Source organism: Eptesicus fuscus, chromosome 9 (assembly GCF_027574615.1).
Source record: "Eptesicus fuscus isolate TK198812 chromosome 9, DD_ASM_mEF_20220401, whole genome shotgun sequence".
In the NCBI taxonomy this organism is placed as follows: domain Eukaryota; kingdom Metazoa; phylum Chordata; class Mammalia; order Chiroptera; family Vespertilionidae; genus Eptesicus; species Eptesicus fuscus.
In genome coordinates, this window is record NC_072481.1 from 14,630,932 (window position 1) to 14,656,948 (window position 26,017).

The 26,017-nt window shown below is 46.2% G+C and overlaps 1 protein-coding gene and 1 non-coding gene across 5 annotated transcripts in view; both read left to right on the forward strand.

The window, feature by feature from the left end:
• The first annotated feature begins 3,475 nt into the window (after positions 1 to 3,475).
• The window catches only part of RCAN3 (RCAN family member 3), a 40,214-nt gene continuing 17,672 nt past the window's right edge, over positions 3,476 to 26,017 (forward strand). For all 4 annotated transcript variants that reach the window (XM_054721010.1, XM_054721011.1, XM_054721013.1 and 1 more), the window contains exons 1-2: positions 3,476 to 3,753; positions 13,300 to 13,554. In XM_054721010.1, the coding sequence (XP_054576985.1) occupies positions 13,360 to 13,554 (195 nt within the window). In that variant the 5' untranslated portion in view covers positions 3,476 to 3,753; positions 13,300 to 13,359. The remainder of the gene's footprint in view (positions 3,754 to 13,299; positions 13,555 to 26,017) is intronic.
• On the forward strand, positions 6,316 to 6,422 carry LOC114233968 (U6 spliceosomal RNA). Its single transcript, XR_003620172.2, has one exon. It is a non-coding gene; the product is annotated as a U6 spliceosomal RNA (small nuclear RNA).

Consider the following 26,017-nt stretch of genomic DNA (forward strand, 5'->3'; position numbering starts at 1 on the left):
AGGCCAAGAGAAGGGAGACTCTATCACAGTGGTTCTCAACCTTCCTGATGCCGCGACCCTTTCATACAGCTCCTCATGTTGTGGTGACCCCCAACCATAAAACTATTTTCGTTGCTACTTCATAACTGTAATTTTGCTACTGTTGATGAATCGTAATGTAAATATCTATATTTTCCGATGGTCTTAGGCGACCCAGCTAGAGGTTCTCAACCTGTGGGTCGCGACCCAGCTATAGAGCCTAATACCATCGGAAAACACAGATATTTACATTACGATTCATTAACAGTAGCAAAATTACAGTTATAAAGTAGCAACGAAAATAATTTTATGGTTGGGGGTCACCACAACATGAGGAGCTGTATTAAAGGGTCGTGGCATCAGAAAGGTTGAGAACCACTGCTCTATCAGAACTAGGAGAGAGACCTGTATGGAAAGAATCACTTGACAGAAGCCTCAGTAGATGTACGTAGCCTACCTGCAGTGACCTAGAAGGGAAGGGGCCTATGAAATAATACCCTACTTCATCCTCCTCCAACCCTCTGCTCTCCTCCCAACATCTACTGGATAAATCTGACTGTAAGCCAGAGGCACCCATTCAAGCCAGCCATGCGGATCGGCTTCCTGAGGCACAAATCAGAAAAGAAAATGGTAGAAGGTAGGTCTGAGGGGAAGAAAATACCTCGCACAGGAAGCCACTTCTCCCCAGTGCTCAGTCCATGAGATTTAAGAGCTGCTGATCTCAGCCCCAGAGGTAAGTACATGAGCCAGGCCTGAGTTGTGAGAATATCCCATATCCCTTCTCAAGAGAGTGGTTTAGCGATGTAAAGTAACCAAGTTAGACCAACAAGAGTAGTCCTGGGACTTGTGTTGACAGCATGGAGGAAAAGAAACTCTTTCTGCTGGTAGGGATGTGATTGGAAGTTGTAAGCAGCTATTCTGCCAACTCATTGGGAAAGGCAGCTTGAGAATGAAAAGTCAACAAGAAGAAAACAGTCAGGAAATGGAGAACAAAGACTACATCCTGATGTCACAGTTTAAGCACCTGGATCCAGCCATGCCTGAAGTCCATGACTTTTCTGTTATATGAGTCAATGAATCCCATCATTGCTTAACCCAGTTTGAGTGGTATATTGCATGCAAAAATAAATAAATAAATAACCAATAAAACAAAAACAAAAACTTGAACAATATTTAATACCAAAAACCAACACAAAGGTTTACTTATATGTCCAAATAAGCTGTTATTTCTATGCCTTTTCCATATACTCTACCTAGAAAACTCCTACTCAAATAGCCTCTTTTTTTGGTTGGTTGGTTTTTTTGTTAATCCTCACCCGAGGATATTTTTCCATTGATTTATTTTTATTTTTTTAGGGAGAGTGGAAAAGAGAGGGAAAGACAGAGAAACAGCGATGTGATAGAAACACATCGATTGGTGGCCTCCTGCACGAGCCCGGACCAGAGCCCAGGCTGGCAACCAAGGTACATGCCCTTGACCGGAATTGAACCCGGGACCCTTCAGTCCGCAGGCCGACGCTTTATCCACTGAGCCAAATCAGGTTGGGCTCAAATAGCCTCTTAACTGCAGAACCTTCCCTTAATTTTCTAGGTAGAATTGCTCACTTCTTCCTCTGCTTTGTTAGCACTTTACAAATGCCTTCGTGAGTGCATGTATACACTGTTTCACAGTTATCTATTTCTTTACCCCTCTCCCCTAGCTGTGAGCCCCTGAAGGGGCAGATCTGTGTGGGCTTCACCGTTGGAAGCCCAGTGCCCAGCACAGGGCCTAATACCTCAGGGAAGCTCCGAGTTAAGGCTAAACCGGTCTTTATATTGTGGGATTTCTCAGAGCCATTTCTCTGTTAATGTGCATTATGGATCCTCAGTCAGGGATACAGAATGCTGCAGTTTCCAAACTCATTTGACCGAAAAACTCAGTTTTCGCTGAAGTTGCTGTGTTAGAGGAATTTAGAGAAGAAAAATTACTGCGGTTCTTAGGGTGACCTTAATGAAAGAAGTGACTTTCAATAAATATTTGTTAAGTAAATGAAAGAGAAGAACTTGGTTAGGTCAAGGTGGGGAACAGCAGAAACAACAGAAGGAATGAGCAGGGTGGGGGGGACTTGGAGGGCAATCCTTGGACATAAGTCTCTGATGGTGCAGGATCATGACCCAGGTGCTGAGTGCCTGACAACACTGCCTGCTGGATGTTGACCTTCAATTTGCTTCACTTTGACTCTGAGGGGGTTGGCGGGGGGAGGGGGGGGGCGGCAGTGTTCAAACTGATTTCCCTCCAACTGCACATCCTTAAGACAAATTCCTGTCCTGTTCTGTGCCTCTCTGTTTCCCTCTGTGGTCTAAGGGAAGAAACACAGACTCTCTCCCAAACTTGGTCCAGATGTCTCATAAACAAACAAACAATAAAATCAACACACAAGCCCAGCTGGTGTGACTCAGTGGTTGAGCCTCGACCTATGAAACAGGACAGCAATGGTTCAGAGCACATGCCTGGGTTGCAGGCTCAACTCCCAGTGGGGGCATGCAGGAGGCAGCCAATCAATGACTCTCTCTCATCATTGATGTTTCTATCTCTCTCTCCCTCTCCCTTCCTCTCTGAAGTCAATAAAAACATGTTAAAAAATAAGACAATAATAATGACATCTATCAAAGGAAGCCCCAGTCCTACCACTCTGTAACTTTGGACCACTCATTGAACAGCTAAGGCGCTTGCTCCATGTGTAAAAGAAGCGTAATTATGCTCCACTGTCTCCCAGGGCTTCTGGGAGAATCAAGCACGACTCTGCATGGAAAGTGTTCTGTAAAGAAGCGGGGGACAAAGATCTAAAAATCTAAGCGTTATTAATATTGTTCACAGGGTGCAGAGGGGAGCGGTGGAGGGGCAGGAGGGGGCGGCAGTACCCCACGTGGTTAAGAGCCGGGGATTAGCGGTTGCACACCCAAGTGCTACCTATAGCTCAGCTACCTCCTGGCAGCCTCTCTCGCCAGGCAATTAAGCACAGGGGAGCCCTCCGCATCTATAAAACGAGGAGAATGCACGGTTCGCTGCTTACCGTGAGGTTAACCGAGGTAAAGCGCTTTGCAAAGCAGGCGGCGCACGGTACCCAGTAATGGGCCCTCAGTAAATGCTCCTAATATTCCCTCTGTTCTCGTGACCGGCATGTGTGCTAAGCAGGAGGAGGAGATCAACGACTTCTGGCCTCGGTGGGAGGTCGCCCCGGGTCCTGGGGTCCTGGGTCCCTCGCGCCCCCCGCCCCAGCGTGACAGCCCGAACCCCCACGACCGACCGCCCGGAACCAGAAAACCGGCGGCGCCGGCCCGGTGCGCGCGCGCCCAGACCCCGCCCCGCCCCACGGCCGCGCGCCAGGGCGGGGCCGCTTCCTGCCCGCGCCCGGGCCCCGCGCACCCTCGGGCCGCCGACCTCGGGCGCCTGCGCCGGGCGGCTCCGCCGGGGGAGGGGGCGGGCACGGCGGGGCGGGGCGGGAGCGCGCGGGGCTGGGCGCGCGCGACGCCAGCAGCTCGGCTGGGCCTTCACGACGCCGGTCCCCCGGCCGAGGCGGTCTCTCCCGCCGGCGACGAGGGTGTGGCGGCCAGACTGCCCGCAGCGACTCTGCCTCGTCCACCGCCCGGTGCGTCTCGCCGGGTCCGGCTCCTGCTGGCGTCCGGCTCCCACGCAGCCCCGCCCGGCCTCCCCCGGCTGCCCGCCTGCCTGCAGCGGAGCTGCCGAGGGCGCAGGTGAGTCCCCCGGGCAGGGTGTGGCGGGCCCCACGCGTCTCCGACAGGTATTCAGCCCGCACCGGGTCGGGTGTGGAGCTCGGGGTGCGGCCAAGTTAGACCAAAACAGCAACAGAAATGGTGAAAGAGAACGGATGGTGCGCAAATGCCCGGGAGGGGTGGGCGCTCTGGTGCCCCAGACCCGAGAGATCCAGCGGCGTCCTCGCCCCTCTCGTGCCCAGCGTCTCCCCCGGCGGCTCCGGGGTGGTGTCTTGGGAAACAGAACTAAGGAAATGGTCCTCTCCTCTCCACCCACAGTGCTCTCCCCGACGACTGTGTGACTTTTGGAAAGCTGACAGGCCCAGCCTGCTCCTGAAGGCAGGGAAGGTGCTGTCGGTGAAACCGAGGGGCCAGAAGGTGGACCCCCTGTTTCTCTCTCGCTCCTCCTCCCCCGCGATGCACTACTTGTTCCCTAACTTCTTGAAACTTGTCTGTCGGCTTCCATCTGCTGCCTGGACCGACCGAGCAGCGGTGCTCTGTTTTCAGGTTGCTTCTTTCCGGCTTCCGTGCAAAACCTGATCCTCCCCTTCAGGGATCGGGAGCCTGTGCAGGGAGCTGTTCAGATCCTTGTTTCAGATGCAGGCCAGGGTGACGGTGATGTTGCAGTGTGGTCCTCAAAGCCAGAACTACTCGCTCCCCCTCACAGAAAAATCACCTGTCCTGGTCACACTACATCCATTCTCACTTTCCCCAGAAATCTGCATTTGGTAAGAGAAGCCACTGACATATCTGTAGCTGTGATTATATATGATTTTTGATGATATCACGTGAAGGTTATTTCATTAGCTCTGGTTCTGTGTATTAAATTATAAAGACACAATATTGAGACTGAGGATAAAGATGTTGGTGCATCATGCCAATCTGTCCCTTTTGGTGGGGATTTTATCATGGGGAGCAGGAAGACAATGAAAGGCCTGAAAACTAATAGTCCTCCCCGCGCCCCCCCCCCCTTTTTTTTTTTTTTACATTTTACTGGGTTGGCAAACCTTTTCTGTCTTAGCTTGGGGAGAGATTTCAGTACTTTTAGTGAAAACAAGAGTTTTCCCACTATCTCTAATAATAAAAGGGTAATATGCTAATTAGACTGGACATCATTCCAGACGTCCTTCCTGACAAAGCCAGGGCCAGAGGGAAGCCAGCCCAGGTCCAAGGTGCCTGCCAGCGGCCGGAGCAGGGAAGCCTGGGTCCCGGGTGCCAGAGGGAAGCTGGTGCCGGCAGCTGGGGGAAGGAAAGCCTACCCTTGCATGAATTTTCGTGCAATGGGCCTCTAGTTGAATGATAATATTTGTAAAGCTTTTAGACTTGTGGGTGTTAAGGGTTACAAATGAGAACAAATTTTGCACGGTGCTGGAGGATTTTTTGGTTGAAAGACTTAAGCCAAACATCATGAAAAATAGTATGATTTGGAAGTCCATTAAGCCTGTGAAATAATGGAAGCTCTAAAGTTCAATATCACTTATTATTTAACCCCCCCCCCCCAAAAAAAAAACACACAGAAATTGAAGGTCAGATAATGGATCTCCATTTTTCTCTTAGAATGTAGAAGTTATAGTGAGGGAAAATGAATTATATATACAGCAGAACAAATAGTATGTCTTTTATATCTCTACTTCAATTATTCTTTAAAATCTATTACTTCCATATGTTCTGACAGTTGATTTGTGTTGTTTCTGTTTTCTCTCTCAAACTAACAAATACTATTCCTCATGAGGCACTGAATCTCAATGATTATAATAGGACCAATTCTACATTATCTATGAAAAGAGGGCATAGGTTATTGAAATGTACAAAATACAAAAAATTGACTTTTCACCTATTTTACTCTACAGTTGCACCAATTTTCTTTTCACCACAGCTATAAAAATGTAGTAAAATTCTACCAATAGCCCTAGCTGGTTTGGCTCAGTGGTTAGAGCATTGGCCTGTGGACTGAAGGGTCCCAATTTTGATTCCGGTCAAGGGCACATACCCAGGTGGCTGGCTCGATCCCCAGTAGGGGGCGTACAGGAGGCAGCCAATCAATGATTCTCATCATTGATGTTCCTATCCCTCTCCCTCTCTCTGAAATCAATAAAAATATGTTAAAAAATAAAAAAAATAAAAATGAATTTAAAAAAATAAAATCCTTCCTGTAAATGATGAATGAGAACAGAACAGAAAATACAGGCTTGTATGATAGCCATTCAGAACCCCCACATTGGCAGTCCTGAAGGCATTTCTTTAAAGGAAATTTAGTCTAAATTTATATTTCAGGCATTTTAAAAAGGAATTTAGTAGTTCAACAGCCCCTGTGAATCTTTTCCTTATGCTATAGGTGAGAGGACAAACAGCAAAAAGCCCAGTGACTTTTCCAAAGGTGCCTTAGCAGGGCACTGGAGAGCTGGAGATGGAGTACTCGCTCGCTTCCAGAGTGGGTCAGTAGCACTCTGAACACGTCAGAAAGAGTCCGTGCACCTCGCCCGACTGAAGTAGTTTCATGTTCACTTCGTTGAGAAGCGTATTCTTTTTTCAAAAGGAAATTTGGTGCTCGCTTCGGCAGCACATATCCTAAAACTGGAACGATACAGAGAGGATTAGCATGGCCCCTGTGCAAAGATGACACACAAATTCGTGACACGTTCCATGTTTTTTTAAAAAAGGAAATGTGTTTTTTAATCCTGGAGGAGGAGGAATTTATCTTTTCTGGTCAGAACTTAAAATGCAAAGCCAAATCCATGTGCTTGACATTTTGCCTTGATGGATTACTTTTGTCACAAGGCCTGTTGCAGCGGAGCAGATGGTCATGCTACTTGGAGTTTTCCACTCATTTGATGTTCCCATGAAGGAACAGTTTGCCGGAAGCCAGCCTCAGCTGCAGTGGCACCGGAGATGGTGCTGCACTGTGCTTGCAGAAGCTCCTCCCCTCCTGTTGAGCCAGGCAGCAGTCTCCTGGGTTAGTAAACGGAGGGACAGCTGAGTCTTGTCAGAGTTGGTGTTGGGGCAGAGTTAGCAACAACTCCAGTAATAACAGCATAGAACCGGTATCCTTTTGTAATTTTTTTTTCTTTGCCTTAATAAAACCAAGCTACTTTCAAAGTACCAGCTGAGTTACCTTATAAAATGATTTTTTTTCCATGTGTGCTAGGATTGTCAGGTCTCTTGGCTGGCTTTGATCATATCTCTTTCTATTACAATCTAACAGCCCGGCCAGGGTGGCTCAGTGGTTGAGCATTGACCCCTGAACCAGGAGGTCGCTGTTTGATTCACGGTCAAGCACATGCCCAGGTTACAGGCTCAATCCCCGGTAAGGGATGTATGGGAGGCAGCCAATTGATGTTTCTCATCCATGTTTCTGTTTCTCTATCCCTCTCTCTAAAATAAATAAAAACTTATTTTAAAAATAAATAAATGAAATCTAACTGCATTTATAATGTCAGAAATTATGAAATGGTTGACAATGTTGACTTAAGCTATAGCTAAGAAAATCCCATGGCTTGCCTTGAGCAAGGGAGCCATCATCTGACTGGTAATGTCTCTAATACTGTATGTACTGAATTACAACATGAGATTTTGGGAGGCCTTTTTCAGCCAATTCTCTGATTTTAAATCTTTAAACGTTTTCATACTGGAGCCATATTACTACTGCCAGTGGTTGCTCCAGAACTGGTTTTATTGATAGGTGTGTGCTTGAACAGTTTTCTTAAAATTATACAAAGTGTTAGTTTTACTTTTGTAGCTTGGAATTAGATCATTTGGGTATGTATTTTTCTCATTTTATTCTTTTAATATCAAGTACCCCTGTGGTCCTTTGGGGTCCTTTCCACCCAACAATGCATTGACATAGATTGTGCCTATATAAAAGTCATTATTTAGCATTAACTATATATGCAAAGCATTATTCTGAGCATTTAGCATATATTCTTTCATTTAAGTCTTTTAATAGCCAAGGACTATTATTATTCCCACTAGCGGCCTGGTGCATGAAATTCGTGCATGGGGGGGGGTTTGTCCCTCAGCCCAGCCTGCACCCTCTCCAATCTGGGACCCCTTGAGGGATGTCCGACTGCCCATTTAGGCCCGATCCCCACTGGGTTAGTAAACTGAGGGACAGCTGAGTCTTGTCATAGTTGGCGTTGGGGCAGAGTTAGCCCCAGCGCCACTGGGATCGGGCCTAAACGGGCAGTTGGACATCCCTCTCACAATCCAGGACTGCTGGCTCCCAACTGCCCTCCCCTGCAGGCCTGGTCCCCCCCAACTGCCCTTCCCTGCTGGCCTGGTCCCCCCCAACTGCCCTCCCCTGCAGGCCTGGGTCCCCTCCAACTGTCCTCCCCTGCAGGCCATCTTGTGGTGGCCATCTTGTGTCCACATGAGGGCAGCCATCTTTGACCATATGGGGGTGGCCATTTTGTGTCTTGGTGTGACAGTCAATTTGCATATTACTCTTTTATTAGATAGGACTAGAGGCCCGTTGCACAAAATTCGTGCACTAGTAGGGTCCCTAGCGGCTTCTGGCTGCCAGCCGGGTACTCCCTCCCTTCCCCAGCTGGCCCCGCCCCCTGGTCGAACTCCCAGACGAACTCCTGGTCGAGGGGACAATTTGCATACTACACTTTTATCATATAGGATAGGATTTTATAGTCAAGGAAACCAAAAGGGAAGCAAAGCAAACATAGGGGAGCCAGAGTTTAAATCTAGAAAAGTCTGACTGTGGAGCCTGATACTAGTCTGATGGGATAGACTTAAAGACTGTTCAAACTTGTTTATAGCCACTGTCATATTTCATCAGTCCATCCTTTTAAACTGTATCAAATATGCAGTAATGTGTAAGTGAAGAAAATATGACAAGACTATAAAGATTATTGAGCTATCTCGGAACAAAAGTCAAATAATTTAACAATCTAAAAATATTGAAGAGAAAATAGCTGTAAAGGACATTGGGATAACTGAGAAGATTTGAATATAGACTCTGATTTAGATCATAGTATTATATCAATGTTAAGTTTCCTAGTTTTGACCATTGTAGTGTGGGTTAAGTTAGAAAATTATATTCTTACACATTGAAGTAATGGGGAGTAAGGGGGGGGCACACATCTTACTCAATGATTCAGGGGGAAGTATATATATAAAGATAGAGACTGATTTTTAAAATAGGCAGAAATATAAGTAATGGTAACTCTGGGTAAAGAGCATACAGGAATTCCTTGTACTATTATTTTTTTTAAATATATTTTTATTGATTTCAGAGAGGAAGGGAGCGAGAGATGAAAACATCCATGATGAGAGAGAATCATTGATTGGTTGCCTGTTGCACACCACACACTGGGGATCGAGCCCACAACCTGAGCATGTGCCCTAGACGGGAATCAAACCCGGGACCCTTCAGTCTGCAGGCTGACACTCTATCCACTGAGCCAAACCTGCTAGGGCCCTTGTACTATTCCTAAAACTTTTCTGTTTGAAATTATAGTCCCTCCAAAAAAGTTACCCAAAAACACAGGTAGAAAACAGGAAATGAAGGTGTAACATTCTAAGAAAAATTTTTTTAATCAGGTGAAGCATTGTTTCCTGTGCTCTGATTTTTTTTTTTTTAAGGGGTTAGAGGAAGGACTTTGAAACAAACAAAAAATCTTATCAGAAATAACTTGACTTTCTCAGATTTCAAAATCTAGCCATTCAGAGCTCCCCAACTCTCCAACCTCTAAAAAAAAAATGGGCACAGTATTTTTCTCACCTCTTTTTAATACGTTGGAGGTAGGGGGAGATTCAAAACATTAGTGCCTCTAAGAACTAAGATACAAAGACGGTCTACCTTTACCGATACTGAAAGTTGAATTGGGTTGGTTGTATCATCTCCCTGCGTAAACACCTTCAGTGGCATGCTGATACTGACGGGGTCTTAACGTCAAAACTCTCTAGCCTTGTTTTCACGGGTTCCTGGCTCCTACCTACCTTTCTCACTTTGTCTCCTGCCATCTCCACCAAGCAGGTACACTCTGGCCACACAAGATGACTTGATGTCTGCGCACACTGACCTTTGTTTGCCCTTGAACGGCTTTGCGTGGAAGGCACTCCGATTCTTTCCCTGCTGAAATGGTGTTCATCCTTTCAGTCTCACCATAACCTCCTATGGGAAGCTGTCTCTGATCTCACGCAGAATTATGTTTTCCTTTGTCTGTGCTGCCCTGTCTGTGGTGTAAACACAGTGCTGTCTGCTTTCATTCAGCAATCCTTATTCAGCATCTATGGAAGCTGGACGCTGTGCCAGGGACTGGACTCAAAGGCAGTCATGGTCTGGTAGCTAGGGGTGAGTTGTAAACAAATAGTCAGAAGATAAGTACATAACAGAAAAATAAACCAAGTGCTATGAGAGCCAGGAACTCCGCCTGACAACGTAGTCTTGAAGAAAAGATTACAATGAAAAACCACCATTAGATACCATTTCCCCCTCATCAGGTTCCTTTCCAGATTGGAGATTTCCAGCACAGTAATCTAATTAAATGAATACATTTAAAACAATTGTAGTACCTGTAGGCTACCCAAGTAGAATTATTCAATAGAAAGCTAAAAATAGAAGTCTCTAGAACTCAGGGGAGGGAGGTTGAGTCTGGATGTGTAAATCACACAGAGCGGGGTGCTGAGGCAGGCAACACCTCGGGGCAGATCACAGTCTCGTGGGGTCGTGTACTTTTTCCAAACTCCCCATCCCTTTCATTGCCCAAGATTCTGCCCTTGCTTCCCCCTCAACTTTGGTGACACCCTTCCTGGCTTAAGAATGAAACAAAAGAGGCAAGAAACAAAGTTGAGAAGCTCTGGTGGTGAGGTGGTGAAACGCTTGGGTATGGCTCAGACAACGCTGGTGGAGGAAGAAAAGGAGGAGGATGGGAGGAAACCTCAGAGAGCGAAGTTGTAAAGGGTGAGTGGAGGAAGGAGCCAGTGATCAAGGCAGCTGGGAGGAAGGAGAGGCAGGAAGGACGGGGACCCAGAGGGCAGGGCCCAGGGAGGTGTCAGAGTGCCTGGGTGGGCGGCAGGGTCTCATGCTGCAGAGGTGGGCTGAGGCCTGAAGTTAGGTTCCAACCCCGAGGAAACCATTGCTGTCCACGTGGGGGCGGTTTCAGCCGAAAGGTCTGACAGAAATCCAGCCACACTGAAGTCAGGAGGGGCTGGAGTTGAGGAAGTGAACGCAGCAAAGACTTCCTCTTTCCAGGAAGTTGTTAGGAAATCAGAAGGAAAGACTGAGGTAACTGACGGACGGGAAGATAAACTCTGAAAGGGTTTTCTTTAATGCAGGTTGGGTGGGGACGGGAATCTTGAACAGGTGTATTTGCTGAGGAAAAGGGACAGATGGAGAAAGAGAAATCGAAAGTATGGGAACCAGTTAACCCTTTGCACTCGCTTGCTTTTTTCTCGATTCCTTTATTCTACTCGGGATTTAATTTTTTAAATACCCCAGATTTTACAAAGTGCGGCAGTAGAATAAAAAACTGGAGTTTCTTTTCATACAAACTTATTTATTTGGATTTTTTTATATTTCAAATTATTGATACACTCAAAGAGTATAAAAAGAGCTGCTACCGATGCTAACCGTGTCGAGTCACACTTGACATCCGAGTGCAAAAGGTTAAAGGAACACGATCCTTCAGGAGTGGTCCGTGTTGTTGAGAAGACATTCTTGCTTTGCGAGAGCCCCTTGAGGATAGGAACCAGGTCTATTTACCTACCGTCCCTAGTAATCCCTGCACACAGTAGACATTCAGAAAATGTTTATTCAAGAGAGTAAAGATTTTACTTTTAAAAATTAGTTTTTTCTGATTGATGTTGTAGAATAACAACAAAACCACTGTTTTAATCCTATAACTAGAGGCCCGGTGCATGCAATTCATGAACGGGGCGGGGGGGGGGGGGTTGTCCCCTCAGCCCAGCCTGCACCCTCTCCAATCCAGGACCCCTCAGGGGATGTCCGACTACCGGTTTAAGCTGAGGATCGGGCCTAAACCGGCAGTCAGACATCCCTCTCACAATCCAGGACTGCTGGCTCCTAACTGCTCACCTGCCTGCTTGCCTGGTCACCCCCAACTGCCCCCCCCCGCCGACCTGGTCGCCCCTTATTGCCCCCCCCCATTGTCCTGGTCGCCCCCAACTGCCCCCTCTGCTGACCTGGTTGCCCCTAACTGCCCCCCCGCCAGCCTGATCGCCCCTTACTGCCCCCCCTGCCGACCTGGTCGCCCCTTATTGCCCCCCCCCCCCGTCGTCCTGGTCGCCCCCAACTGGCCCTCTGCTGGCCTGGTTGCCCCTAACTGCCCCCCCCCCCCGCCAGCCTGATCGCCCCTTACTGCCCCCCCTGCCAACCTGGTCGCCCCCAACTGCCCTCCCCTGCCAGCCTGGTTGCCCCTAACAGCCTCCCCCCCACTGCCCTGGTCTCCCCTTACTGCCCCCCCTGCTGGCCTGGTCGCCCCCAACTGCCCCTCTTGCCAGCCTGGGTGCCCCCAACTGCCCCCCCTGCCAGCCTTGTCGCCCCACGCAGCCTGTGTTTGGTCGTCTGTCAGTTGTTTTGGTCATGACGGCCCCTGGCTCTTTATATATTAGGATTAACATCCTGTAGTGTGCTCTATATAAGCCATATATTTGCGGCCTTATGTTCTTTGAAATAAGAAGAAAAATAAATTGAGTATTATTGAGGTAGTAGTAATCATGATCACTTAACTCTCCTGTGCTTGATATTTCTTGAATTCTGTTTCAGCATCTTCAGATGTGTTGTGGTTAAGGCACTCTGCTTGGTGGGTGTGGGGTGCAGTTCACTGGAGCAGAGGGACATGCACATAAACAGGACAGGCTCTCTTCCACTGTTCAGCAAAGGGACTCGGTGAGCTCCATGCTTTGGGTTTAAAATTCTTGATTTTTTAAATGTTCAGAAAAGGACATCGTTTTGATTGTTGTCTATGACAGATGTTACCTACTGTGAATATTTCTAATATTAACAAGGACTGACTTTGTATAGAACTTGCAGTTCTGTGACTTGATTCTTTGAGAGTATATCCAAAAACACCAAATTGGTTAACAGAGGTAACATCAGCTCCTCGCTGACCACATTTCAGGCTGCAGATGGTGAGTGAATCAGTGTGGGTTTTATTCTGCTGTGCAGTTTCCATGTTGTAGACCTAAAACCCACAACAAATATGTGAAGGCAGTTCTGGTTCACATTTTCCTTCCTGCGGCTTGCAAACTAGCATACATATTGATGTTATCTCATTTTCTGTTATCTTTTTCCCCCCTCGATTTCACTAGAAAACTTTTTGCCGTTTTTTCTTTTTGGTATTATATCATTGCCAGTGAACTATATTACACAAAATATGCTAAGCAAATCAAGTTCGTGTCTATAGAATTCATTTGTGAAGACTGTAATGAGCTGATTTAAATGCTGATTTATCTTTAGTGAATAAAATTGTTTCCCTGGATGAATTGCTGTCTTGAGGATTGATTGGAACATTGTTTGCTCAAAATCTTACCTCTGTTGTTTTCTTTTTCTGACAGTAGATGCCTGGTAGACATCTTAGAACTTTAACAACAGAGAAGACCTGCTTTTAGGGGAAAATGCTGAGGGACACTATGAAATCTTGGAATGATAGCCAGTCAGGTCTCTGTAGCAGTGACCAGGAGGAGGAAGAAGAGATGGTTTTTGGTGAAAATGAAGATGACTTGGAAGAGATGATGGACCTAAGTGATCTGCCCACCTCTCTCTTCGCCTGCAGTGTCCATGAAGCAGTGTTTGAGGTGCAAGAGCAGAAGGTAGGCACGCGTCCTGCCTTTCCCTGCACTGGCAGTGTGGTGAATGTATGTGGGTTGGTGGGAACAGAGCAGATGGCTGCCCGTTTGCAGAGTCTGTGATTGGTCCATGACACGTACGGAAAAGATGCATCAACCTTTACCCATTTGCAGCAGCATTTTTATAGTATTTTTTTTCTTTTTCTTTTCATTTTATTTATAGTAATTTTATAAGTGTCAGACTGCAACAGAGGGGAAATATTTTCTTCCCTACAAATATTTTGGGAACCACTGGTTTATAGTGAATCAGGTCTTATTAAGTGCATTTATTCATTCATTCACTCACTTTTGGAGCCTGTAGTTAAGAAAAAGCTACTGATTTTTAGTGTGGCTTCCTGTTAATTGGGAGTAAATTCACAAAAGTCCTTTTCTGGTGCTAATTGAATAATTAGGACTACTTGTGATTTCATTGTAATAGAATTGTTAATACTTCTTGTTTTACTTTCTACAGTTTGACTTGGGCAAAATGGTAATTTTTTAAAGGTTGCTCTCCTTTAGTTCATTTATTATTTACTTGGAAAGAGAGAGGTTTTGTGTGTTTATTTTTTCTGTCATGACCTCACAGAAGCCTATAGGTCTTAGTCCTGCCAAAGGAAAATATTTCTCCCATTGCTACAAAATTTGCCTGTTTTGAGACTCACTCTCACAGTGCTATCAGCAGACCTCTCAGTTTTGTCTGTGACTCAAAGTATTTTCCTCCCAGTGACTTCCTTGGAGCAGAACTCCATGTAGTTTGGCTCGGTACATACTGAGTGCCTCCCCTGGGTATAGCACCGTGCCAGTCGCTTCAGGGCACAGAGCAGGAGCTTAAACCGCTTCTGCCTGAGACAGTTTACAGTCCTGCAGTGGAGAGAAGTCGTTTGATGTAAGATGGAATACCAGTGCCTTTAGAGACACTTGAAAGTACCTTGGTGAGAGGATTACAACCAGTTGGAATAAAAGTTCTTCTGGGGAGAATACGTTGGGGTAGAGCTGTGAGAGTTGGGTAGGAAGTTAGTGAGGAAAGGAAAAGGAATTCTGACCAGAGGGACGAAAATGAGCCAAAGAGCTGATTCACGAAGAGTGTGGACCAACCACTTCAGCGAGTAGTAAGCAGTTCCGTGTGGCTAGTGCATAGGTGAGATGTAGCCAAAGGCAAGAGAAGTCTGGCCAGGGCTCTGGCTGGGTAGCTCAGTTGGTTAGAGCATTGTCCCGATACGCCAAGGTTGCAGGTTTGATCCATGTTCAGAGCGCATACAAGAATCAACCAATGAATGCATAAATAAGTGGAACAACAAATACAACTCTTCTCTCTCTCTAAAATTAATCAATAAAAATTTTTAAAAAGAAATTATTTATTTATTTTAAATATATAGTTTATTGATTTCGGAGAGGAAGAGAGAAGGGAGAGAGAGAGAAACATCAGTGATGAGAGATAATCATTGATCGGCTACCTCCTGCACACCTCATTTTGGGGATTGAGCCCACATGTGCCCTGACGGGGAAGCGAACCATGACCTCGTGGTTCATGGGTTGATGCTCAACCATTGAGCCACACTGGCCAGGTGAAAATTTATTTTCTTTAAAAAAAAGATAAATCGGGCAGGAAAGTGAGTATGGGGCATCCTGCAAAGCTCAGGAGCTGGCCCTTCTGTGGTAAAGAACCTTCTGAGCAAAGGAGTGATGATCAGAGTTACACTTTAGGAAGATCCCCTGGCAGCCTGTGCGGCAGAGTGGAGGAAGGAGAGCCTGCAGCGGGGAGCCGGGGAGCAGAGAGGATGCTGGAGCAGTAAACCTGCCTGGAGATGCTCAAGACCCAAAAGTGGAACAAGGGAGCGGAATACAGCCACCAATTTTTTACCTTTTGGGTTTGTTTTCATTTACAAATGCTCTTTTCTTTGCCATATTCAGTCATAATATAGACATTTAGAAATAATCTGATCCTAATTTTCTCATACTTCCTAAGAGCTCTAAATTTTTATATAATTACATTAACCTTATTTATTTGTTGTGAGAAGCACATATGCTACTAGTTTATCTTAAAAATATATTCATCTGGAGCACTTTAGATTTTGCTACTTGGGCAATTTTGAATTTGGGGTCAAATAAACTCTTTGTAAATATATATATATATATTCATTCATTCATAAGAATTCATTCCAGAAACTTTATGATATTATCAGTTCCAATTTTTTTTTAACTGTAGTCTATAAAATTTTTTAACTTGCCAAAGCAGTGAATTCTTACTGGTTTTTCATTAAAAAAAAAACAAAAAACTATACAGGGGTGGGCAAAAATAGGTTTACAATTATAATACAAATAAATAATACAATAATTAATAAATAATAACACAAGAATAAACTCTTGTGTTTTGTGTACTCAAAACTATAAACCTATTTTGCCCTTCTCTGTATCTAACCTAAATGTTTATTGGAAATCGTATCAGCAGAAATTCTAATAGCAGTTCAGTGGATTTCTGGTAATATACACTTCTTAGTCATAGTAAATCCTATATAATCATATATAATAAAAGCCTAATATGCTAAGTGTCTGGTTGTCCGGTCAGCCATTCAATCCAAGTATAATATGCTAATGATATGCTAAGGCCACTCAACCGCTCGCTATGATGTGCACTGACCACCAGGGGGCAGACAGTCGACCGGTCGCTATGACATGCACTGACCACCAGGGATAGATGTTCCAACCAGTAGGTTAGCTTGCTGCTGGGGTCCAGCCAATCGGGACTGAGTGAGACGGGCCAGACATGCCCTGGAGCCCTACCACGGTCCCTCCCTGGCTGGCCAACCTCCCGCGACCCTCCCTGGCCCCGATTGTACACCAGTGGGGTCCCTCAGCCTGGCCTGTGCCCTCTCGCAGTCCGGGACCCCTCGGGGGTCCTTAGCACTGCCACTGCACTCACCAGCCATGAGCCCGGCTTCTGGCTGAGTGATGCTCTCCCTGTGGGAGCTCACTGACCACCAAGGGGCAGCTCCTGCATTGAGTGTTTGCCTCCTGGTGGTCAGTGCGTGTCATAGCAACTGGTCGTTCTGCTGTTCGGTCGATTTGCATATTGGCCTTTTATTATATAGGACTAGAGGCCCGGTGCATGAAACTCGTGCACGGGGGTCCCTCAGCCCAGCCTGCACCCTCTACAATCCAGGAGCTCTCAGGGGATGTCCTACTGATGGCTTAGGCCCACTCCCCGTGGTTCTCTACTCTCTGTGGGCCTGGAGGTTTCGCTGCAGCCATGGAGATGAAGCCCCCATGCCCTGCTCTCCACTCTCTGCCTGCCTCCGCCATGCGCCATGCAAAGGAAGCCCCAATGCCCTGCAGTGTGCTCTGTCTGCCAGGCCTGGGGGCTTTGAGGACATGGACACACTAAGGAAGCCCCCATGCCCTGCTGTCCTGGCTCTGTCTGTGGGGCCTGGGGCTTCCCCGCTGCCGTGCTAAGGAAGCCTCCATGCCCTGCTGTCCGGGCTCTGTTTGCTGGGCCTGGGGCTTCCCCGCTGCCACAGAAGCCTCCAAGCCCTGCTGTCCGGGCTCTGTTTGCAGGGCCTGGGGCTTCCCCGCTGCCACAGAAACCTCCATGCCCTGCTGTCCGGGCTCTGTTTGCTGGGCTTGGGGTTTCCCCGCTGCCACAGAAGCCTCCGTGCCCTGCTGTCCGGGCTCTGTTTGCAGGGCCTGGGGCTTCCCTGCTGCCGCGCTAAGGAAGCCTCCGTGCCCTGCTGTCCGGGCTCTGACTGCCGTGTCTGGGGGCGGATCAAAAACCCCTCCGGAGGCCGATCCAGCCTCGCTGCTTCTGCGGACAGGCCGGACACTCCAGCAGTGGAGCTGAGGGGACTGGGCGCCGCCATCTTGTGGCTATGGGGGCCGCCATTTTGTCACGGAGGGACAGTTAATTTGCATATTACTCTATTATTAGATAGGATATGTATCTCCTGTCACTCACTTACTTTTATTTTATTTTTAACATTTCAAGAAAGACAATCTTAAATATAATGTTACATGCAATACACCCCTTAATATCTCAAGAAAACCAATTTTAAATGTTACATGCAATAAACATTAATATTTCAAGAAAAAAAGGATTTTAAGTATAATAATACTAGAGGCCCGATGCACGGAATTCATGCAAGAGTAGGCCTTTGCAGCCCTGGTGGCTGCCTCGGCCCGTGCAGCCGCGGCATCATCCAGACGGTCATTCCGCTGTTCGGCCGTTCGGTCGATTTGCATATTAAGCTTTTATTATTATAGATTACCAGAACTGTAATAACATAGTATATAACAAAAGTTGTAGGAAATATTAAAAATCTGCAAATAACAGGATTACTTCTATTATATTCTAAAATATTTTTCCCCTCTGGCTATATTTCTGAGTTGTTTTCTCATGATGATGGTTGGGGTGTATGTACAATATAAATCTTTCTATCAAGCATTTGGTTCTTCACCTTCCATTTAAAGGAGAGTGTTATTTAAGAAAAATAAATGGTCTTTGGAAGTTAACTGAATACACTGATTCTCTGGTTTTTAGACTAAATCAATTGTGTGTTTTCTGACACAACCTTCAATCCAGAAGAAGTAAATCCTTCTTTGAGAAAGTTATGTGTTTTAAATTTGGGAATTGAAAAAGGGATTTAGAGGAAGAATGTTTCTGTTTAGTGAACTGTATTTTTAATAGTGCCTCGAGTGTAATAAGATTTCAGTAAATACTTGTTTAATTGTATTTGTAGTGCTATTCTGGCTATAAATAAATGGAAAACCATACTATGTCCATGAGCTGGAAGATTTAATATTGTTCAGCTATCAGTACCACCAAAAGCAATCTACAAATTCAATGCAATTCTTAACAAAATTCCAATGACATTTCTTACAGAAATAGAATAACTCACCCTAAAATTCATATGGAATCTCAAGAGACCCCAACTTGCCAAAACAATCTAGAAAAAGAACAAAGTTGAAGGACTCACACGTCCTGATTTCAGAACTTAGTGCAAAGCTACAGAGGTCAAAACAGGATGGTACTTATATGTCAATTATATCTTAACAAAAAATAAAAAATAAGCCAATGTGGCGTTAATACAGACACATTGCCCTGGACTGCATGGCTCAGTGGTTAGAGCATTGGCCTGCCCACCAAAGGGTTTTGGGTTACATTCTGGTCAAGGGCACATCCCTGGGTTGCAGGTTCGATCCCTGGCCCTGGTCAGGGTGCATGTAGGAGGCAACCAATCATATCGATGTTTCTCTCTCTCTCCCTCTCCCCTTTTTTCTCTCTGAAAATCAATGGAAAAAATATTCTCGGGTGAGGATAAAAAAAGAAAAAAAGACAGATAAATTGACGAATAGAATAGACTAGAAGAGTCCCAATAAATGAACCCTTGCCTTATATGGACAAATGCTTTTTAATGATATTGCCAAGACCATTCAATAGGAAAAGAGCAATCTTTTCAACAAGTGGTGCTGGGAAAACTAGATATCTACATGCAAGAATAAAGTTGGACCCTTACCTTGTACTATATACAAAAATTAATTCAAAACGGATCAAAGACCTAAATGTAAGAGGTAAAATTCTTAGAAGAAGCATAGGGGAAGAGCTTATTGACATTGAATTTGGCATAATTTCTTGGATATGACACCAAAAGCTCAGGCAACAATAGAAAAAATAAATAGGACTCCATCACAATAAAAAATGTGTGCATCATCATCTGTAATACTTTCAACAATAAGGATAAATTTTTTAAAAATGTGTGCATCACACCTGGCTGGTGTGGCTCAGGGGTTGAGTGTCGACCCATGAACCAAGAGGTCACTGGTTTGATTCCCAGTCAGGGCACATGCCCAGGTGTCAGGCTCAGACCCCACTGGGATGCATGTAGGAGTCAGCTGGCTGATGATGTTTTTCTCTAATCAATGTTTCTATCTATCCCTCTCCCTCTCTAAAAATCCTACCTAATAATAGAGTAATATGCAAATTGACCGTACCTTTGCTACACCCACAAGCCACGCCCACCAGGAAACCGTTGCAGGGACGTTGGGGTGTGGCGGAGGCTTTCCCGGCCTTGGGCACCAGCGGGGAGCCTGCACGGATCGCAGGCAACGACCAGGGGGTCGGCTCCTACGATCCGTAGCAGGGACGCTGGGTGCGGCCGAGCCCAAGGCCGGGAAAGCCTCGGGCGGAGGCTTTCCCGGCCTTGGGCACCAGCGGGGAGCCTGCACAGATCGCAGGCAACGACCAGGGGGTCGGCTCCTAAGATCTGTAGCAGGGAGGCTGGGGTGCAGCAGAGCCAAGGCCGCCGCCCAGGGCCAAGCCCCGACCCTGAAAGAAGGCAGAAGGCGGTGGCCACAGCCAAGGCCTGGGTCCCCGGTGCCGGCAGAAAACTGGTGCAGGCAACCAGGTGAATGAAGGTCTATTGCACGAATCTTCGTGCAAACGGGCTGCTAGTCCTATATAATAAAACCCTAATATGCAAATCGACTGAATAGTGGAACCACCAGTTGCTATGACATTCACTGACCACCAGGGGGCAGATGCTCAAGGCAGGAGCTGCCCCCTGGTGGTCAGTGCGCTCCCACAGGGGAGTGCCATTCAGCCAGAAGCCAGGCTCACGGCTGGCGAGCACAGCAGTGGTGGCAGGAGCCTCTCCCGCCTCCGAGACAGTGCTTAGGACCTCTCGGGGTCCCAGACTGCGAAAGGGTGCAGTCTGGGCTGAGGGACACCCCCCTCCCCGAGTGCATGAATTTTCGTGCACCAGTCCTCTAGTATAAAAATAAAAATGTGTGCATCAGAGGTGACTATTAACAGAGTGAAAAGGCAACCTACAAAATGAGAGAAAATACTTTAAAATCATATGTCTGATAAGGGATTAATATCCAGAGTATATGAAAGAGCTCCTAAAACTCAACAACAACAAAAATAACCCAACTGAATAATGGGCAAAGGACTTAAATAGACATTTCTCCAAAGAAGATACATAAGTCACCAATAAGTACATGAAAATATGTTCAACATCACTAATAATTAGGGAAATACAAGTCAGAATCACAATGAGATACCACTTCACACCCATTAGGATGGCTATGATAAAAACAGAAAAGTGTTGACAAGGATGTGGAGAAATTGGAACCCTTGTGCATTGCTGGTGGGAATGTAAAATGGTGCAGCTGCTGTGGAGAACAGTGTGGCAGTTTCTTAAAAAATGTAAGCATCACCCTGGCTGGTTGGCTCAGTTGGTTAAGCATCGTCCTGTGCTCCAAAAGGTTGCTGGTTCAATTCCCAGTCAGGGCACATACCCAGATTGGGGGGTTGATCCCCGGCCAGGTTGAGTACAAGAGGCAACCAATCGATGATTCTCTCATTGATGTTTCTCTCTTTCTCTTCCTCTCTCTCCCTTCCTCCCTAAAAATCAATAAAAACATGTTTAAAATATTTTTTAAAAAGAATTTAAGCAAAGAACTACCGTATGATCTAGCATGTGGACACCCTCCTTACCCCGCCTGTACCCCAGGCCAGATGACCCCTTCCTTACCCAGCATGGGCTGCTCCGGGCCACTGCAACTCTCCACTTCCCATCAGCATGGACACACCTCCCTTACTTGGCCTCACCCACCAGTAAAGGCTTGGGGACTGAATGTTCAGGAAGAGGAATTATGCCTTATTCTTCTTAAAAGAACAAATAGTATATTTAGCCCTAACTGGTTTGGCTCAGTGGATAGAGTGTCATCCCGCGAACTGAAGGGTCCCGGGTTCAGTTCCAGTCATGGACACACACCTCAGTTACACACTCGATCCAGGCCCTGGTCAGGGCGTGTGCAGGAGACAACCAATCGATGGGTCTCTCTCACATTGATGTTTCTCTGTCTCCCCATTCCTTCCACTCCTCTAAAAGTCAATGGAAAAATATACTCGGGTGAGGGTTAACCAAAAACATAAAAGCACACAAGAATTTAAAAATAATAATAATAATACATTTAAGTTCCTTTCTAAGGTTGTTTCTGGCATTCACTCAAATCTACATGTCTTTGAAAAGGTGGGTCCCTAACTTAAAAAATCACCTTCATCCTCTAATGTTCATGAAGGAACCACTGCCAGAAAGAAGACAAACTTCTACCCTGGAATGCATCACACAATCCGCATTTGTTTCTCGGCACCTGGGATAGTGCCGGACCTGCATGAATGAGTGAATGGATGAACAGTGAGAAAGAATCCAACAAGACAGATCTGCATGGAGACTAAAGAAATGGAATCTTCAGGTTACTGCCAATCACTGAGCACATGGGCAAGACCAAGAAGCAAACATGTTTTGATCTTTGTGCATACCTGACCTCAGTGGAGAATTCTGTCTTGCTGCTCCACATTTTCCTGTGCGCTTTAATTAAAAACTTCCTATCAGCCATTTCCATTTGCCTTAGGTGGCTTATCATTCTCCTTTGCCAGCTTGGCACCATGAATGCATGAAGAGCAAAGCATTTTCAATGCCCTCATCAAACAGTTGATTTTATTTTTTTTTAAAATATATTTTTATTTCAGAGAGGAAGGGAGAGGGAGAGAGAGATAGGAATATCAATGATGAGAGAGTCATTGATTGGCTGCTTCTTGCACACCCCACACTGGGGATCGAGCCCACAACCCGGGCATGAGCCCTGACTGGGAATCAAACCGTGACCTCCTGGTTCATAGGGTGATGCTCAACCAGCAAACAGTTGATTTTAATAAATAGCAAACAAGCCCTGGCCGGTGTGGCTCAGTTGGTTGAGTTGTTTCATGCACCAAAAGGTCACTGGTTCAATTCCTGGTCAGGGTACACGTTTCAAATTTAATCCCTAGTCGGGGTGCATATGGGAGGCAACCAACTGATGTTTCTCACATAGTTGTTCCTCTCCCTCTCCTTTCTCTCTCTCTAAAATAAATTTAAAAATTAAAAAGTAATAATACTAAATAGCAAACAAAAAAAGCAAAATTAATAAGTTTAAAAGCCACTGAAGTGAAAACTATATTCTTTCAATGTGTAGAATTTGAATATAACTACTACCAAAAAATCCCTGCTATCTTCTCCCTCAATTCAAGTCCCAAGTTCATAGAGAGTGTCACAGTGTCATAACAGAGAAGCTTTCAAGGGCCAGGGTTCATAGGTCAAATTCTGGAGTCCTGAGAAGATAGACCCTGATCTCATTAATCTGGGGTGCACAGTATCACCCACTGGGTGCGAGTCTCCTGGGAGGGCACGTCTCCCACCTGACTGCTCCAGCAGTGGGATGCCTCCGAATTACTAACGGACGACCAGGAAGGGCAGATTCTAACTTTCTGCGGCAGCCCCCATAGTACCTGCTGTCTAGTTCATGTGGCGTCATCCCTGTGCGCCCACCTCCTGCCTGGGAGGCCACGCCATGCAGAAGAGCGCCTATTTTTGTTACCACAAATAGCAAGTGGACGATTGCCGCAGCTCTACCCTATATCTGTTCATAATAGTATTAGCACTCCCAGCTTACTGTTCTAAGAGCTTTAAGTATTCACTCTTTCTGTCCTCGACAGTAACCCAATGAACTGGGTACTTTTACTACCCGCATCAGCAGGTCAAGAAACTGTAGGTACAGCTTGCCCAAGGTCACGCTGCTATATAATAGAGCCAGGAGTCAGACTCACACAGCCTAGCTCCAGAGTTCTGTGACTTGAGAAAGTAAGTGGCTGGTAGAAGCCATAAGACCTTCCTGAAGTTACCTGTCCAGGTTGTGGTTTGCTCCTGAGGTCTTTCCTTGGTGGTTTCAGAACAAAGACGTGAACATTCTGTTACTGGATGCAGAAAGGAGTGTTTTGTCCATGCTAATGGCCAAAGAGCAGAGAGCTTCCCGTTCTCGAGAACGGGTGGTGTCCTCTCACATCCTCTCTCAGGTGTGGAGGAGGGTTTAGCATGTTCCTCAGTGTGAGTGCTCTGTCCCCAGCGTCACGGGAAGGACCACCACATTGGCCACATTGTCTGGGCCATGGAGCATCTACCAGCTGGCACGCACCATCCTGAGGCTGAACGTGAAGTTCAAGATTAGGAAAGAGGGACTTCCCTAATCTTTCCTACTCATGGACAAGGAGAACAAGAAGGAGAAAGTGAAGATTCAGGTAGTCATCCTGGAGAGGGGACACCTAGACCTCTGGGCAGCCGGCATGGATAGATGGTACTGACTTTGACAATGGAAATCTGAGTGCTGGGAACTGAAACTGTTTCCTTTTCCTGTACATGGTTTTCAGAGGAAGAAACCACATGTGTGTTTTTTCTCACCTTAGATCAAACCTGTATGTTTGAGCCCTAGCCAGTTTGGTTCAGTGGATAGTGTCGGCCTGTGGACTCAAGAGCCCCAAGTTCGATTCTGGTCAAGGTTGCAGGCTCAATCCCCAGTAGGGTGCGTGCAGGAGGCAGCCAATCCATGATTCTTTCTCATCATTGATGTTTCTATCTCTCTCTCCCTGTCCCTTTCTCTTTGAAACCAATAAAAATATATATGTTTTTAAAAACCTGTATGTTTGAGTCCAAGTGCCTGGATGAGTTTGCACGCCTGTGTTTGGTGGGCCATCTTGAGTCTGGATGAGGGAATTTTGTCCACCTGGAATCTGACTGCCTCTTCGAGATGCCCACCAACCAGCTCAGCGAGAGGGCACCTTGAGCAAGAGGCACAATTCTCTTGTTTGCTCTCTCCCCAGTTCTGTTCCACCTGCACTTTCCTCCAGGGGCTTTGTCATCTATCTTCTCTGCTCTTTTCAGTAAACAACCAAAACCTTTAAGCTAAAAGGGAGCGGGGGGCGGGGGGGAGCCTTGCTTCTGGTGGGGGACTGTCTCGATCTGGCATCTCATTAGTCCTCACGGTCATGGTTGGAAGATTGTGCTCTCCCAGTGATAGCCCCAGAATACCGAATGGCCGGTGTTCTTGCTGACCCGTGGGCTGCAGGTGGGCTGCAGGGCTTGAGTGTCATTGACTGAGGGCAGTTCCTTTGTATCAGAGAGGGAGGGAGGGGGAGAGACCGAGACGGGGACAGAGAGACTGGCTCTGTAGGGACTCTGCTGGTAGACACGCTGTCTGCTGCCTGATCAGCTGTTAATGTAATCTGGTGGTAGCTGCGGTTGCAGAGCTCATTCCCCTCCTTAAGTGGCAGGCTGGGCTGGTGAGGTGTTTTGAGGCTGGCAGTTGGCCACCAAACTGCTTGAAAATGACTTCTGCATTGTGCACACATCTGCTCTGCCAGCAGTCAGAGGGGAAAGGGGAGACGTTTTTGTAACCAGAATTACTACTAGCAATTGTTATCCTATAGCAGTTACTACTAGCAGTGTGTTTGTCCTAACTGAAGATGGACAACAGTAGCTGATCAAAGCCACCTTCCCGTGCTCCCAGCCGGATCCGTGGTTGCCACGTGTGGGGCTCTGGGCTCCCTCCACAGGCTGCACAGCAGTGCTGAGGCCCGGCTGCTCCCTCTGTCTTTGCAGCCAGGGTGGCCACCTCACCCCATACCTTCTCTTGTTTTCCCTTATACTTTTTTAAAAAGTAATTTGGCAAAACTCACTTACAATGAGATGTACGCATCTTAAGTATGCAATTTGGTGCCTTTTGACAGTATCTGCTCATGTAACCAATACTTCAATTAGGAATATTTTCATCCCCACCCTCATACTAATCTGTAGTTTGTTCCTGTCAAAAATGATTTATCGCCCTGACTGGTTTGGCTCAGTGGATAGAGCGTTGGCCTGCGGACTGAAGGGTCCCAGGTTCGATTCCAGTCAAGGGCATGTACCTTGGTTGCGGGCACATCCCCAGTAGAGGTTGTGCAGGGGGCAGCTGTTTCTCTCTCATCGATGTTTCTCACTCTCTATCCCTCTCCCTTCCTCTCTGTAAAAAATCAATAAAATATATTTTAAAAAATGATTTATCATTGGTTTGACCACCTGCTTGTAGATGGTATAGGGAATATTTCAGGTCTGGGTGCGGAGGGGATGATAGTCCTTTAAGAATTTATGTTCCAATAAGGCAGAGTATCTATCTATATATATAAAAGGCTAAGTGACTGACCGTCTGTCCAACCAACCGGCCAGTACATGTGATGCGCACTAGCAATCTAAAAATAAACATTGACTTGCACATGCGATACATGTAAAGCTCTCGCTGGCACCAATCACATGCATGTATTTCGATCTGTCATTGTCGATAGTGAATTTTGTTGTTTTTGTTGACATTCTGAAGCTGAAAGAAGCCAGTGTCGTCAACAGAGTGTATCTGAAGACCAGCTGCTATGCGATCAGCCATAGTACAAATGAGTTTAAAGTACTGTAGTGTTTGGGGATGTTTCAGACAGTTGTCTCTTAAAACAAATATGAGATCAGAGGATTCTGCTTATAGTGAATGGCTAGTAAAACTTGGAGAAGGCAAATTTGATAGTAGTTTCCATTTAGGAATGGATATTATTGAAATCCCC